The following is a 13561-nucleotide window of genomic DNA, read 5'->3' as shown; positions in this document are numbered from 1 at the left end:
TGCAGCATCCTCAAAGAGGACTGGCACCTTGGCCTGAACGGCAACTATTATTATCTAAAATTTATTAGACGCCTATCTGGCAGGTAGAATCCTGTCACTCTAGGCGACGTACAATAAAAGTATAATACATAATAAATGTCAAAACACAAAATACAGAACAGTCAATTAAATCCAATAAAAATCAGGAAAACAAAAGGCCAGAACCACACCTTCAACTACCCAGCATGACAAATTGCACCTCCTACCTAATCAAAAAGCCAGGTTTTCAGCTGCTTCCTAATACACAAAAGTGATGGCGCTAGGCGAATGGCAATTGGCAAGGTATTCCATAGTAAGGGAGCCGCGATACAAAAGGCTTTAGACCTAGTGCCGGCTAATTTGGCCACTCTAATTGAAGGAACAACAAGAGATCTAACAGCTGAGGATCTGGTGTGACCACCTTCTCCAAGAAGAGAAAGTCTATTCTTTAAATAAGATGGACCAGCATCGAAAAGGACTTGTAAGTTATAACCAATATTAGATTAGTTGGGAGTACTTCCATCCCCCAGACAGGAAGCACGTAGCTTATGGAAGTCTTTCAGCAACCATTTCTTTGATTGCTTCTTTTAAAAGCCTTCCTCCAAGGAGTTCGGAGTCATAGTGCACAGGGTTGTGTCTCCACCACAACCTGTCCCACAGTGGCCTTGGGAGGTAGGCTGAGATGAGAAACACTGGCTGGTGCAAGGTCACTCTCCGATAGTCATGGTGGAGTAAGGAGCTGAACCCTGGTCTCACACACTCGATTCACGACACTCAGTGGGCTCTCAGGTTCCAAATGCAAGCCACCCATTTCTTATTTTGATATTTGCATGATGCCCTCTCCCCTTTCTGTCTTGCTCCAAGCAACCTGCATTACTGGCTGATGTTCAGATGCTCATTAGGAGCTCCAGTGAAATGGCTAATTCAACAACCAGCTTCATAACCCAGAGCTTGAAGTTGGTTCGTTTAGTCACTAACCGTTGGCTGTTACAGACTAGGCTCCCTGATTGGTATGAGATTCTTTGAAAGCAAAGCTTAATTCAGCCAAAGTCCTCCTCCCGGCCTCATGGACAGCGGAGTGTGTGAACACTTTCTTGAGCTAATGGAGGCTCACCTAGACAATGCTAAACCATGGTTTAGTGTTACATGTAAACCAGCGCACTGTGTGGGGAATCAGTACACACACCTAGTGAGTAAAATAAATCAGTATCTCAAACTGAGGATCTCAAACTCCTGTCTTTCCCAACACAAACTCCATGACGAGGCATGAGATGGGGTCACAACCTCAAAGAAGCCAGATCTTCGCTGAAGCTGGCCACTGTACGGCAAACAGAGATGAGTAGAAAAATATGTATTGCGAGAGTTCATCATTAACAAACAAAATATATACACTGACCCATAACGAAAAGACAAATATGGCCAATCTTTTGGCAAAGGTTCTTGGGAGTTTCAGGATTCTAATTGGGCGGGGGAGCCCAAACCAGGTGATTTCTCCCGACAAATCATTTCCTTGTTCCTCTCTGCTTCCCTCTGGAGGTTGAAAGGGGCTGTTAAGCTTAGCAATTCGAAAGAAGCCCATTTGCTTTCCCAGCAGCCGGAAACAGCCCTTGCCTGTCTTGCAAAATGCACGCGGGTTTCCCAAGCTGGCAGGTTGCTATACCGGGCTTCCCTCTGGTTTGTCCAGCTGGGCTTGCCGTACAGTCTTCATATCGTAAGCCCAGGCTCGATTCAGACCTTCCCCAGCCATGCTGGTGGGTGTCCAGCTGGGGAGGGGAAAGCGTCCAGCAACCACGCGGGCCTCCTCTGGAAGTTCCACGAGCAGCTTTCTTTCCAGAAGCAGCAGCTGAGAAAGGGGAGAGAAGAGGCTGTGCCGTTAAGGGTGTCCGTTCTTTCTTTGTAAAAAAAGTACTGGCCATTGATCCCCCTCTATCCTCAAGAGAGCCGAATCCTTGGATTTGACACTGGGGAAGGGCGGTAGCTCTGTGGTAGAGCTTTGCCTGCAGGAGGTCCCAGGTTCAGTTCTTGACATCTCCAGGCAGGGCTGGGAGAGAACCCTGCTGGAAACCCTGGTCAGCTGCTGCCAGCCAGTGCCTAAGACAGGCATTGCTCCACCCAAGATAAATCCACAGCGATGGGGAGGGGCCCTTTCAGTGCGGGGAGACAAGTTTGGAAAGGTAGCCAAACCAGGCTTGCAAAGAGCCACTTGCCTGGCCGTTGTTGCCAATGATCTCCACGCAAACAAGGAATCAAAGCGCAGTGCCTGTTTCCCTTTAGGCCACAAGCAACTAACGTCTGGCTATGTGGACCTTTCATTTCTGGTGATTTATTTGAAAGCCTGGATTAAAAACCTTTCCTGAAAGCCAAGAATTGTTGCAAACTCATTGCTCTTTACTGCTCGATGGCTCCTTGCTGAGAAAGGCCTTGCACTTGGCGTTACATTTGCTGCTGGAAGATCCACCAGCAAGGAAGAGGCAGGGAAGACTGTTCTGGAGCGGAGTATGATTTCTTTTGTCCTCTTGGGCAGAAACAATTCTGTAGCGTAGCAATATTGCTGATTTCTTTCTTTCTTTCAGAACTGGGGAGATTTGCAAATGAATCTCCACTTCAGCATTTTACGAGCAGAGCCAAAATCCTTTTGGATGTTGGCTAGGCTCGAAATTGAGCTTCGGCTGTCCCAAGGTGCACCTGTCTGCTTAACAACATAAGAAGAGCCTGCTGGATCAGGCCAGTGGCCCATCTAGTCCAGCATCCTGTTCTCACAGTGGCCAACCAGTGGCCAACCCGAGTGCAAGAACACTCTCCCCTCCTGAGGCTTCCGGCAACTGGTTTTCAGAAGCATGCTGCCTCTGACTAGGGTGGCAGAGCACAGCCATCATGGCTAGTAGCCATGGATAGCCCTGTCCTCCATGAATTTGTCTAATCTTCTTTTAAAGCCATCCAAACTGGTAGCCATTACTGTGTCTTGTGGGAGCAAATTCCATAGTTTACTATGCGCTGAGTTAAGAAGTCCTTCCTTTTGTCTTCCAACTTTCAGCTTCTTTGAATGTCCACAAGTTCTAGTATTATGAGAGAGGGAGAAGAACTTTTCTCTATCCACTTTCTCAATGCCATGCATAATTTTATACACTTCTATCATGTCTCCTCTGACCCGCCTTTCCTCTAAACTGAAAAGCCCCAAATGCTGCAACCTTTCCACGTAAGGGAGTCGCTTCTCTTTCAGTTGCAGTGCTGATAGGGATGGGGTAGATACTGGGTTTTGTTCGCCTTTAAAGGTGAACTTACATAATTTGCCCTTCCCGATACAAAAAAAGTGAGATATCAATATAAAAATAAATATAAGTAAATATGCAAACCAAAACGTAGGCATCCTTTGAAATTGGCACTTCTCTGAATTTTGTTTTTATGTAACCCAGTTAGAGAATTTACCAAGAGGGAGCCCCCTTGGTAGTTCTACTGACCTCAGAAGCGGATGGTGGAGATGGCTGTATCCTGGGAGAGGGCACAGCCTGTGACAGCCCCCAACACTCAGCTGCGGACCTCCCTCCCCACAGAAGTCCGCCTAGCACCTTCAGTGCAGTTTCTGTCATATGCTAAAGAGGCACCTCTTTACCCTGGCCTTTTTGTAGGGCCCACCCTATTGTGGCAATTGTAATACGCTTTAAACAGTTTTAAATATGTGGCATTTTAAATTATTGGGATCTGCCCTGGGACCTTAGGGTGAAGGGCAGGCAATAAATGAAAGTAATAAAAATAGCAGGGAAATGCTGGCTATAAAATATAGAAACTTACCACACTGGGTGCCAGGAACACAGTGACGTTCTTGCAGTCTGACAGATTCACCTTTCAGAGAGATGAAGAAGACTACTGGTTAACCTGATCCAATGCCCGGGGCCTCGGTTGGATCCCCAAGCGCTCAGCATCGCATCTTCAATTAAAAGGGATCTTGAGTAGAAGAGTTCGGAAAGACCATGCGATGCCCGAGACTGTCTGCTAACTGGACTTCACAATACTGGGTTAGACAGGCAAGGAGTCTGGCTCGTTGTACGGCAGCTTCATATTGCCATACACGAAGCCTCAGAATTCCTCAGACACTTGGGAAAGGAGCATCCGCTCAGTGGTGAAAGCACATGCTTCCGTGTACAGCAGATTCCAGGTTCAGTCCCTGGCATCCTCAGTTTAAAAAGGGATCTCTGGCAACAGAGGGGCTATGAAAGGCTGCTAAATTAGAGCGCTGCTGCCAGTTGGAGTAGACAGTGCTGGTCCAAATCTGGGATGGGGGAACCTGCGGCCCTCCAGATGTTGTTGGGCTGTTTGTTCATTTTTAATTATTTAAGAAAATGTACGTGCTGCTTAACGAAAAAAATCCAAAATGGTGAAGTGGTTGGAGTGTCAGACTCTGACCTGGGAGACCAGGGTTCAAATCCTCATTCAGCCATGAACCTCCCTGGGTGGCCTTGGGCCAGTCGCTGCCTCTCAGCCTAACTTACCTCACAGGGTTGTTGTAGGGATATAATGGGGAGTGGCGAATCATGTACTCCGCCTTGAGCTCCTTGGAGGAAAAGGCGGTATATAAATGTAAGAAATAAATAAAAAATAAAAAACAGACTGTATGAAGAAGAGCTTGAAGAACTGGCCTGCAGCCTGAAATGGTACAGTCCTAGAACATAAGAGCCTGCTGGGTCAGGCCAGTGGCCCATCTAGTCCAGCATCCTGTTCTCAGGGTGGCCAGTCAGATGTCCCCATAAGAAGCCTGCAAGCAGGACCTGAGCACAAGAGCACTCTCCCTTCCTGCAGTTCCCAGCAACTGGTGTTCGGAAGCATGCAGCCTGACTGTGGAGGCAGAGCATAGCTGTCATGGCTGGTAGCCAATGACAACCTCATCCTCCATGAATGTCTCCAATTGCTTTTTAAAGCCAACCAAGTTGGCGGCCATAAATTTCCCGTGGGAGTGAATTCCAGAGTTTAACCTCAACTAGAAGAACTTCTGCTCTCGATTCTGCTGCTTCTATAAACCAGGGTTAGGGGGAGCCCTTTTTAGCCAGAGGGCCACATTCCCATCTGGGGGTCAACCTTCCATGGCCCACATGCTAATAGTGGGTGGGGCTAGGGGCAAAAGTGGGCAGTGTCACAAATGTATGTACGGTAGGTTACTTTCCCTCTGTAACCTTCATTTGGACAACCAAGAGGCACTGTCAGAGTTCAAGGACACAATCCAGGCAGACAAAAATGTTCAGTGTGCGAATCAGGGCCAGTGAGTGGTGTGGGCTGGAGGGCCACATTTGGTCTCTGGGTCTGAGGTTCCCCATCCCTGATCTCAACCAACCTCAGGTTACTTGCGAGACCACCTTACCCCATATACACCCACTCAAGCACTTCGCTCTGTGGAACTGGCACTGTTACAGGTGCCACATAATACCGTTCCAGCCTTGTAAGTAATTATTATTTTAGCACGGCAGCGCCTAGTCTTTGGAACTCCCTGCCCAATGACGTTGGGCAGGTGCCTTCGCAGAATTCCTTTCGGCGCCTGCTTAAAAACCTTTTTATTTAGGAAGGCACATAAATGTGGATGCGTTTTAATCCGAGTAATCAGTAGCTGTTTTTAATTGCTTTAAATATGTTTTTAAATTGCTGATTTATTTTATTGATAATTTTAATGTTTTTTGTAAACCGCTTAGAGGTTTCTGCATTCAAGTGGTATATACATTTTGTTAAATAAATATAAAAGATCCAGCGACCTGGAGACGTGCTTAATTTGCAACGTATTTTGTGATGTTATTTATTGATACTGTTGAAGTTTTTTTATTATGATTATGTTCTCAATTGTTTTTATTAAGATTGTTTTATTCTTGCTGCAGAAGTCGCTTTGAGGTCACCTGGTGATGAATAGTGGCATACAAATGTACTAAATAAATAATAAAATAAATGTAGAGACAGTCCTCCCACCTGCATCACACACACGCACTCTCTCAGTGACATACATGAAGCTAAATGGCTGTATCCAGCTTTAGTCCTCCTCAGAGTAGACCCACTGAAATTAATGGACCCGACTCTCTTAGTTCTAGTAAGAGCATAGCTTGATTGTCCAACTAACTTTTACTCAGAAGACCCACTGGAATGAATAGACCTTCAACAGTCATGCCCATTCATTTCTAATGTGTCTACTCTTAGGAGGACTAACACTGAATATAACCCCTGGTGTTTTGCATCCCTCTCATCGCCCCCAGATCCTCAGTCCCATTTCACGAAGCCTCTTCTCTCACCTTCCAAAGATCTTCCCGACAGTAGAAAACTTTTCTGGAACACCCGGCCTTCCAGGCACGATAGCGGGACAGTCGCAACAACCATGGATTGAGCTCGTAGCCAACAGCTGGCCTGAAGCCTCGTTTGTAGGCCTCTAGTACCTGGAAGCACAGCCAGAGGGTTTATCTGATATACTGGATTTTTATTCTTTAGAATCATAGGAAGCCGCTACCTTCTAACAGGTTTAGCTATTCATCAAGCCGAATATTATCGACTGGCAACCTGCCAGAGGTCTTTGCCTGCAAAGTGATGTATTTGTAAATAGATTACAAGGTGGGTTTTTGTGTGTGAGAGGCTATATTAAGATTGCCTTTATTTTGACTTATGTACAGTGTGTAGCGCCTGCACCAACACTATCCTGAACACACCTGATCTCATTTGATCTTGGAAGCTAAGCAGGGTCAGGCCTGGTTAGTACTTGGATGGGAGACTGCTTGGGAATGCCTGGTGCCGTAGCCTTGAAAATGGAAATGGACTGCCTTCCAGTCGATCCCGACTTATGGTGACCCTATGAATAGGGATTTCATGGTAAGCAGTATTCAGAGGGGGTTTGCTATTGCCTCCCTCTCCTCCCCAGCTGGCCAGGGCCTGCTCAGCTTGCCACAGCTGCACAACCAGCCCCTTCTTTGTCCTCAACTGCCAGCTGGGGGGCAACTGGGCTCCTTGGGACTGTGCAGCGTGCCCACAGGTGGCAGGGCACATAACCCCTGAGCCACTCACTTTGGGGGTGATCTTTAGCTGGCCCTTGACACCCAGGAGACACGAGCGGGGATTTGAACTCACAGACTCTGGACTCCGAGCCAGGCTCTCTTCCCCACTGTGCTATACCAGCTTAGAGGAAGGCAATGGTAAACCACCTCTGAATACCTCTTACCATGAAAATCTTATGAATATATATATAAAAATTCATAGGGTCGCCATAAGTCATAATCAACTTGAAGGCATATAACAACAAACAATGCATAGCCAGCTGCAGCTTTTGAGGTTAGATCAAAAGGTGTCCTCCTCATTCATAGATGTTTTTCTGTGAGTAGAAGGGCACCTCTAGATTCCTTTCATTTAAATTCATTTAAACTCATTCTGTATTGTAGGGTTCTTTCAAGTAGGCCTACCCAGCTGTTCTTACAATTCTGCCATCTCCTGAGCCTAAATCCACCATCTTCCCAGAGCGCCCTTTCAGCAGCGACATCACATTCTCCACTTGACTGGCATTTGCCGGGACATATGGCACCTGGGTGAAAAGAAGAGGAGAAAAGCAAGCTCTGCGTTGGAAGGCACCGTAGAGTTCCCAGGCATGGCATGGCATGGCACCCTAAAACAGTCTTCATGAACCTGGTGCCTTCCAGATTTTTTGGACTACAATTCCCATCCACCCTAGCATGCACAGTGATGCTGACAGGGGCCTGTGGGCGAACCAGACCTTGGAAGAGGTAAAAGGTGACTTGATGCAACTTATACTGAATTATCTTGTGTTGAGTCAGATCAACACAATCTATTCGATCTAGCTGAATACTTACCAACAGGCAGTATCCCTATTAAGGCATCCTTGTGCCTTCCAGATAATTTCCATGATAATCTGCTGCAGCAAAAACAACACAGCCTTGTGACACCTTAGAGAAGCACTGGGGAAGTGGTGGCCCTCCAGCTGATGACAGCATCCCTGACCTTTGCTAATACTGGCTGAGGTTGTTGGGAGTTGTAGTCCAGCGACATCTGGAGGGCCACAGGTTTCCTCCTGGCCCCCACTGCCTTAAAGTAAGGGCAGCCAACATGGTACTCTCCAGACTGTGCAGGACTACAACTCCCATCATCCCCGAACATCAGCCATGGTTGCTGGGGTTGATGGCCACTGTAGAGTATCACATTAGGGCACAATGTCTGGAAAGCACCAAGTTGGCTACCCCTGATATAGACTGTGGAAAAAAAAGTGATTAAAAATCCAAATATCTGGATCAAATTTCTATGAGACATCTTCAGGTGTGTGTTTTTTTAATTCCAAATGTCCTTATTTACGAATATGAGCCTGATGGATCAGGCCAGCATCCTGTTCTCACAGTGGCCAGCCAGATTTATAAGAGATAGTCCTGCCTTCAGAAGGTCTCTCCCAACGCAACAAATTCAAGTTCCAGTTAGCAGTTCCACTCTCCCCTTAGAAGTCCCACCAAATCGTCCAGTGCGTACCTGTAATTTCAAAGGCACACTGCGGAATCCTGGCATGAGAATTCCAGCCCACACAACATAGGCAGTTAAGCCAGCGCCTGTTGCAATCTGCAAAAGGTCCAAGACACCCATAGCCTTTCCATGCAACTCAGCTGCTAGCTCTTCAGCATCTTCAGGATCCATGTCTGCAAGAGCAAACATTCATTCATTACACTATATACGCTTCCCTGGGAGAAGAATACAACAGCGCCAACTTCTCCACTCCAACCCATGATTTATTTATTTATTGCCTTCCAACACAAGCGTCTCAAGGGGATGTACGAGATACAATAAAGAGAAGTAACAAAGCTAAAAACAACAGCAGATGTGTGTGTGTGTATATATATATATATATATATATATATATATATTACACACAACACAATATTATTACTGAATATCTGTTTGATTCCGTTAGAAAAGGTGGGGGGGATTATTAATAGCTTAGGAAACCTGATGCTTGAGAAACATATTTGAGAATTGGGGGCATTAACACTATTTCTTCAGCATTATCAAATCCAGCAATTTTAGCATTAGGTCAACATTTGTTTGTTTTAAAGCTGCAGCTGCTGCAAAAGTGCTTTTTTATTTTTCTGCTATCCCCTTTTTACAATATATATATTTGTTAAATTTATATCTTGTCCTTCCTCCCAGGAGCCCAGAGCAACATGCAAAAACACTAAAAGCACATTAAAAACATCTTAAAAACAAGACTTTAAAACATATTAAAAATATGTTTAAAACATCTTTTTAAAAAAAGCTTTAAAAACATCTTTAAAAGCAATTTCAACACAGTTGCAGACTGGGATAAGGTCTCTACTTAAAAGGCTTGTTGAAAGAGGAAGGTCTTCAGTAGGCACCGAAATTATTTGAATGGAAATGGACTGCCTTCCAAGTCAATTCCAACTTATAGCGACCCTTCGAATAGGGTTTTCATGCACAGGGGGTTTACCATTTCCTTCCTCTGAGGCTGAGAGGCAGGGACTGGCCCAAGGTCACCCAGTGAGCTTCATGTCGGTGTGGGGATTTGAACCCTGGTATCCCAGGTCGTAGTCCAACACCTAACCACTACACCACACTGGCTCTCTGTCTATTATTTAAGAGGAGGGAATTCCAAAGGGTAGGTGCCACTACACTAAAGGTCTGCTTCCTATGTTGTGGAGAATGGACCTCCTGATAAGATGATATCTGCAAGAGACCCTCACCTGCACAGCGTAGTGATCAACTGGGTATATAAGGGGTAAGATGATCTTTCAGGTATCTTGGTCCCAAGGTACAGGGCTTTGTACACCAAAAGCAGCACCTTGAACTTGATAAATCTACGTTAAATTTTACCCTTGTAGTCCAGTTTAGTACCACTCCCTATAAGTGTGTGTGTGTGTGTATAGTGTATTTTATGTATTTTAATTATATTTTATGTATTTTAATTATTTTAATGCTTTTGTGATTTTATTGTTTACAATTTTATTATGTACATGTTTGATTTTACTTTTGTAAGCCGCCCTGAGTGCCCTATTATAGGGTAGAAGGGCGGGATAGAAATATGTTAAATAAATAAATAAATACACTTTGTTATCATATTGCAGGAATACACAGGGAGAGCACAATTCTATGCATGATTAACTCAGAAATCAGTCTCACTGAATTAAAGGGCCTTACTCTTCTTCTTTCATTTCAAGGTGGTATACAAGATTCTCCCTCTTCCCATTCTATCCTCACAACAATCCTATGAGTAGAGATGGAAGATCTGTCAATTTCGATTCTCCCAGTTTCCCATTTTTCCAGTGTTAAATTCAGTTCTCTACATTTCTGCAGCGATCTGTGACTTTTTAAAAAAAATTCTCATGAAAATTCTCCACCGTTTTAGTGCAAATTTCTCCAAATAAACACTTTTGTGTAGGCAGTTTTGACAAAGGTACACATTTTTGCAAGCCATTTGTCATCACATCATGCCTTTTTGACTGTTATTTTCACTCATATATTCATTTTTATGCACTTTCCCCTAATACTTGCATTTTTGTAAATATTGTTTAGTTGGCAAACTGCACCCCAAAATTCTAATAAATGCGGATTTCAAAGAATGTGTTTCGGCTCTCATATTGTTTTGGGAAGTGCAAATTTGATAAACTCTGCTTGAAATGTGAACTGAATCAAAATTCTCACCCATTCCTATGAGGTAGGTTAGGCTGAGAAACAATGACTGGCACAAAGTCACCCAGTTAGTTTCATAGCCAAGTGGGGCTTCAGACCCTCATCTCCTAGGTCCTAGTGCAGCACTCTAATCACTACACCACACTGGCTCCCCCAGTTAAGTGTGTATGCAAGCTTTAATCTTAACTAAAGCGACCCTAGAACTTTCTAACTTTCTTGTGTTGTCAAGGCATCAACTCCATAGCAACTACAATAACTGTGTAGTGAAGTGGTTAGAGTTCCAGACTAGGCCCAGGGAGACCCAAGGCTGTATCCAGTGTTAGTCCTACTCAGAGTAGACCCAATGAAATGATTCAAACTGTTAATTTCAGTGGCTCTATTTTGAGTAAACTTTAGTCGGACACAATCTCCAGCTTTGAACCCTTCCCACTCAGCCACCACGCTCACCAGGTGACCTTGAGTTGTGCACCCACTCCCCGCCTAATCTACCCCACAGGGTTGTGGTGAAGATAAAATGTATAGAGATGGGGCAGAACAACGCACTCTGTCCTGAGATCCTTGGACGCGAGGTGGGATAAAATGTGAGAACAACAGCCAGAAAGAACGAGGGGGGTTTCTGAGCATGGGCAGACGGCACACCGCCCTTCCCACTGAGCAGCCAAGGGATCCGGAGATAAGCACAGGCATCTCATTGAGGGGCTGATGAGATTGCATGGCGCCCCGGCGGCAATCTCGATCTTTTTAGACACAAATTAAACCGCTCCTAGTGTTGCGTGCCGCCCGCGATTGTCCCCTACACGTGCCCCCAATACCTCTCCCGGAAGCCCGCTCCGTGCAGTCTCCAGCAGCAGCCCGCTCTTTATGGCGCTCCGTGTGGAAACACGCACCCGAGGCGCATTCCGTTCCCCCCTCCTCCTCTGGAGCGAGCGAAAGGGAAAGCGTAGGGATCCCTCGTCGGTCTTGTATTGTTAAAGGTACCAGCAGCAGATGCGAAAACACGACAGGACTCCGACACCTGGGATATTTGGGTATATCAGAGCAGACAAAACTGGGTTCGATGCTGGACAAACAGCGCGACCTGCATATAGTCAGCATTATTTATTCATTTATTATTGGATTTCTGTCCCGCCTTTCCTCCAAGGAGCTCAAGGTGGAGTTAAGAACATAAGAACATAAGAAGAGCCTGCTGGATCAGGCCAGTGGCCCATCTAGTCCAGCATCCTGTTCTCACAGTGGCCAACCAGGTGCCTGGGGAAAGCCTGCAAGCAGGACCCGAGTGCAAGAACACTCTCCCCTCCTGAGGCTTCCGGCAACTGGTTTTCAGAAGCATGCTGCCTCTGACTAGGGTGGCACAGCACAGCCATCATGGCTAGTAGCCATGGATAGCCCTGTCCTCCATGAATTTGTCTAATCTTCTTTTAAAGCCGTCCAAGCTGGTGGCCATTACTGCATCTTGTGGGAGCAAATTCCATAGTTTAACTATGCGCTGAGTAAAGAAGTCCTTCCTTTTGTCTGTCCTGAATCTTCCAACATTCAGCTTCTTTGAATGTCCACGAGTTCTAGTATTATGAGAGAGGGAGAAGAACTTTTCTCTATCCACTTTCTTAATGCCATGCATAATTTTATACACTTCTATCATGTCTCCTCTGACCCGCCTTTTCTCTAAACTAAAAAGCCCCAAATGCTGCAACCTTTCCTCGTAAAGGAGTCACTCCATCCCCTTGATCATTCTGGTTGCCCTCTTCTGAACCTTTTCCAACTCTATAATATCCTTTTTGAGATGAGGCGACCAGAACTGTACACAGTATTCCAAATGCGGCCGCACCATAGATTTATACAACGGCATTATGATATCGGCTGTTTTATTTTCAATACCTTTCCTAATTATCGCTAGCATGGAATTTGCCTTTTTCACAGTTTCTCCCACCTCTCCATTTCATCATCACAACAACCCTGTGAGGTAGGTTAGGCTGAGAGGCAGTGACTGGTGCAAGGTCACCCAGTGAGCTTCATGGCCGAGTAGGGATTTGAACCCGGGTTTCAGGCAGTAGCGTAGTGGCAAATTCAGAAGTGCAGGATCCCTTCATGTTAGTCACAGCCAAGCCCCCTCCCCCTTTTTTCGCTGCGGGGTTGAGAATGAGATCCTTGTTAATGCTTTCTTCCACAACAACAGACATCCCTAGGAATCAATAAGCATAAAAGAGGAGAGTGTTAGCTACTGAGAAGAGTCTTCAGGCAACTGAAGACAGCTATCGTGCCTCTCCTTAAATGTTCTCTTCTGCCGGCTAAACATACCCAGCTCTTATAGCCGTTCCCCACGAGCCTTTGTTTCCTGAACCCTCACCATTTTGGTCGTCCTCCTCTGGACACACTCTAGTGCAGGGGTACCCAATGGGGTGCCCTCCAGACGTTTGGACTACAACTCCCATAACTCCTGGCCATTTGCTTTGCTGACTGGGGCTGATGAGAGTTGCAATCCCAGGCTTTTGCTGATTTTATTCTGCTGTGAAGTGCGCTGCCAAAGCTTCCTGAGGATGGATGGACGGTGTGTGTGTGTGAATTCTTAATGGAATAATGTGTTTATATTTTTAAATGTAAACCACTTAGAGACCTTTTAGGTAACAAGCAAAAAACAGATCATCATCATCAACAGCAACAACTTCTGGAGGGCAGCACATTGGCTCCCCCACATCTAATGTATGAATGTCCTTCTTAAAAAGTTGTACCCAGAATAGGACAGAGATGTGTGTCCATGAGTCAGATCTGTCTGCCATCCTTAACAGCACCCCAAATCCATAGCCTTATCTCACGACAAGTCACTTTTGCTAGCAACCTTGTCAAGGGGTGTGTGTGAACCCAAGATCTAGAAATATAGGAAGCTACCTTAAATTGT

General features: G+C 45.5%; 1 protein-coding gene and 1 pseudogene across 4 annotated transcripts; one reads left to right on the top strand and one right to left on the bottom strand.

The window, feature by feature from the left end:
• Positions 1-45: 45 nt before the first annotated feature.
• Positions 46-11573, bottom strand: ANTKMT (adenine nucleotide translocase lysine methyltransferase). 4 transcript variants are annotated; one of them, XM_061599139.1, is made up of 6 exons: positions 11481-11573; positions 8500-8663; positions 7445-7549; positions 6279-6419; positions 3808-3858; positions 46-1861 (listed from the first exon to the last, which is right to left on the bottom strand). In XM_061599139.1, the coding sequence occupies exons 2-6, from the start codon at positions 8659-8661 to the stop codon at positions 1673-1675; spliced, it is 648 nt and encodes a 215-aa protein (XP_061455123.1). In that variant the 5' UTR covers positions 8662-8663; positions 11481-11573; the 3' UTR covers positions 46-1672. The 4 variants fall into 4 exon arrangements, with proteins under 4 accessions (XP_061455123.1, XP_061455124.1, XP_061455125.1 ...); XM_061599140.1 differs by lacking the exon at positions 11481-11573 and adding an exon at positions 11212-11457; XM_061599141.1 differs by lacking the exon at positions 11481-11573 and adding an exon at positions 9723-10011.
• Positions 6659-6777, top strand: LOC133372176 (5S ribosomal RNA; annotated as a pseudogene).
• Positions 11574-13561: the final 1988 nt, after the last annotated feature.

This window comes from Rhineura floridana, chromosome 17 (assembly GCF_030035675.1).
Source record: "Rhineura floridana isolate rRhiFlo1 chromosome 17, rRhiFlo1.hap2, whole genome shotgun sequence".
NCBI classification, from domain to species: Eukaryota; Metazoa; Chordata; class Lepidosauria; order Squamata; family Rhineuridae; genus Rhineura; species Rhineura floridana.
This window is presented reverse-complemented; position numbering and strand designations above follow the sequence as displayed.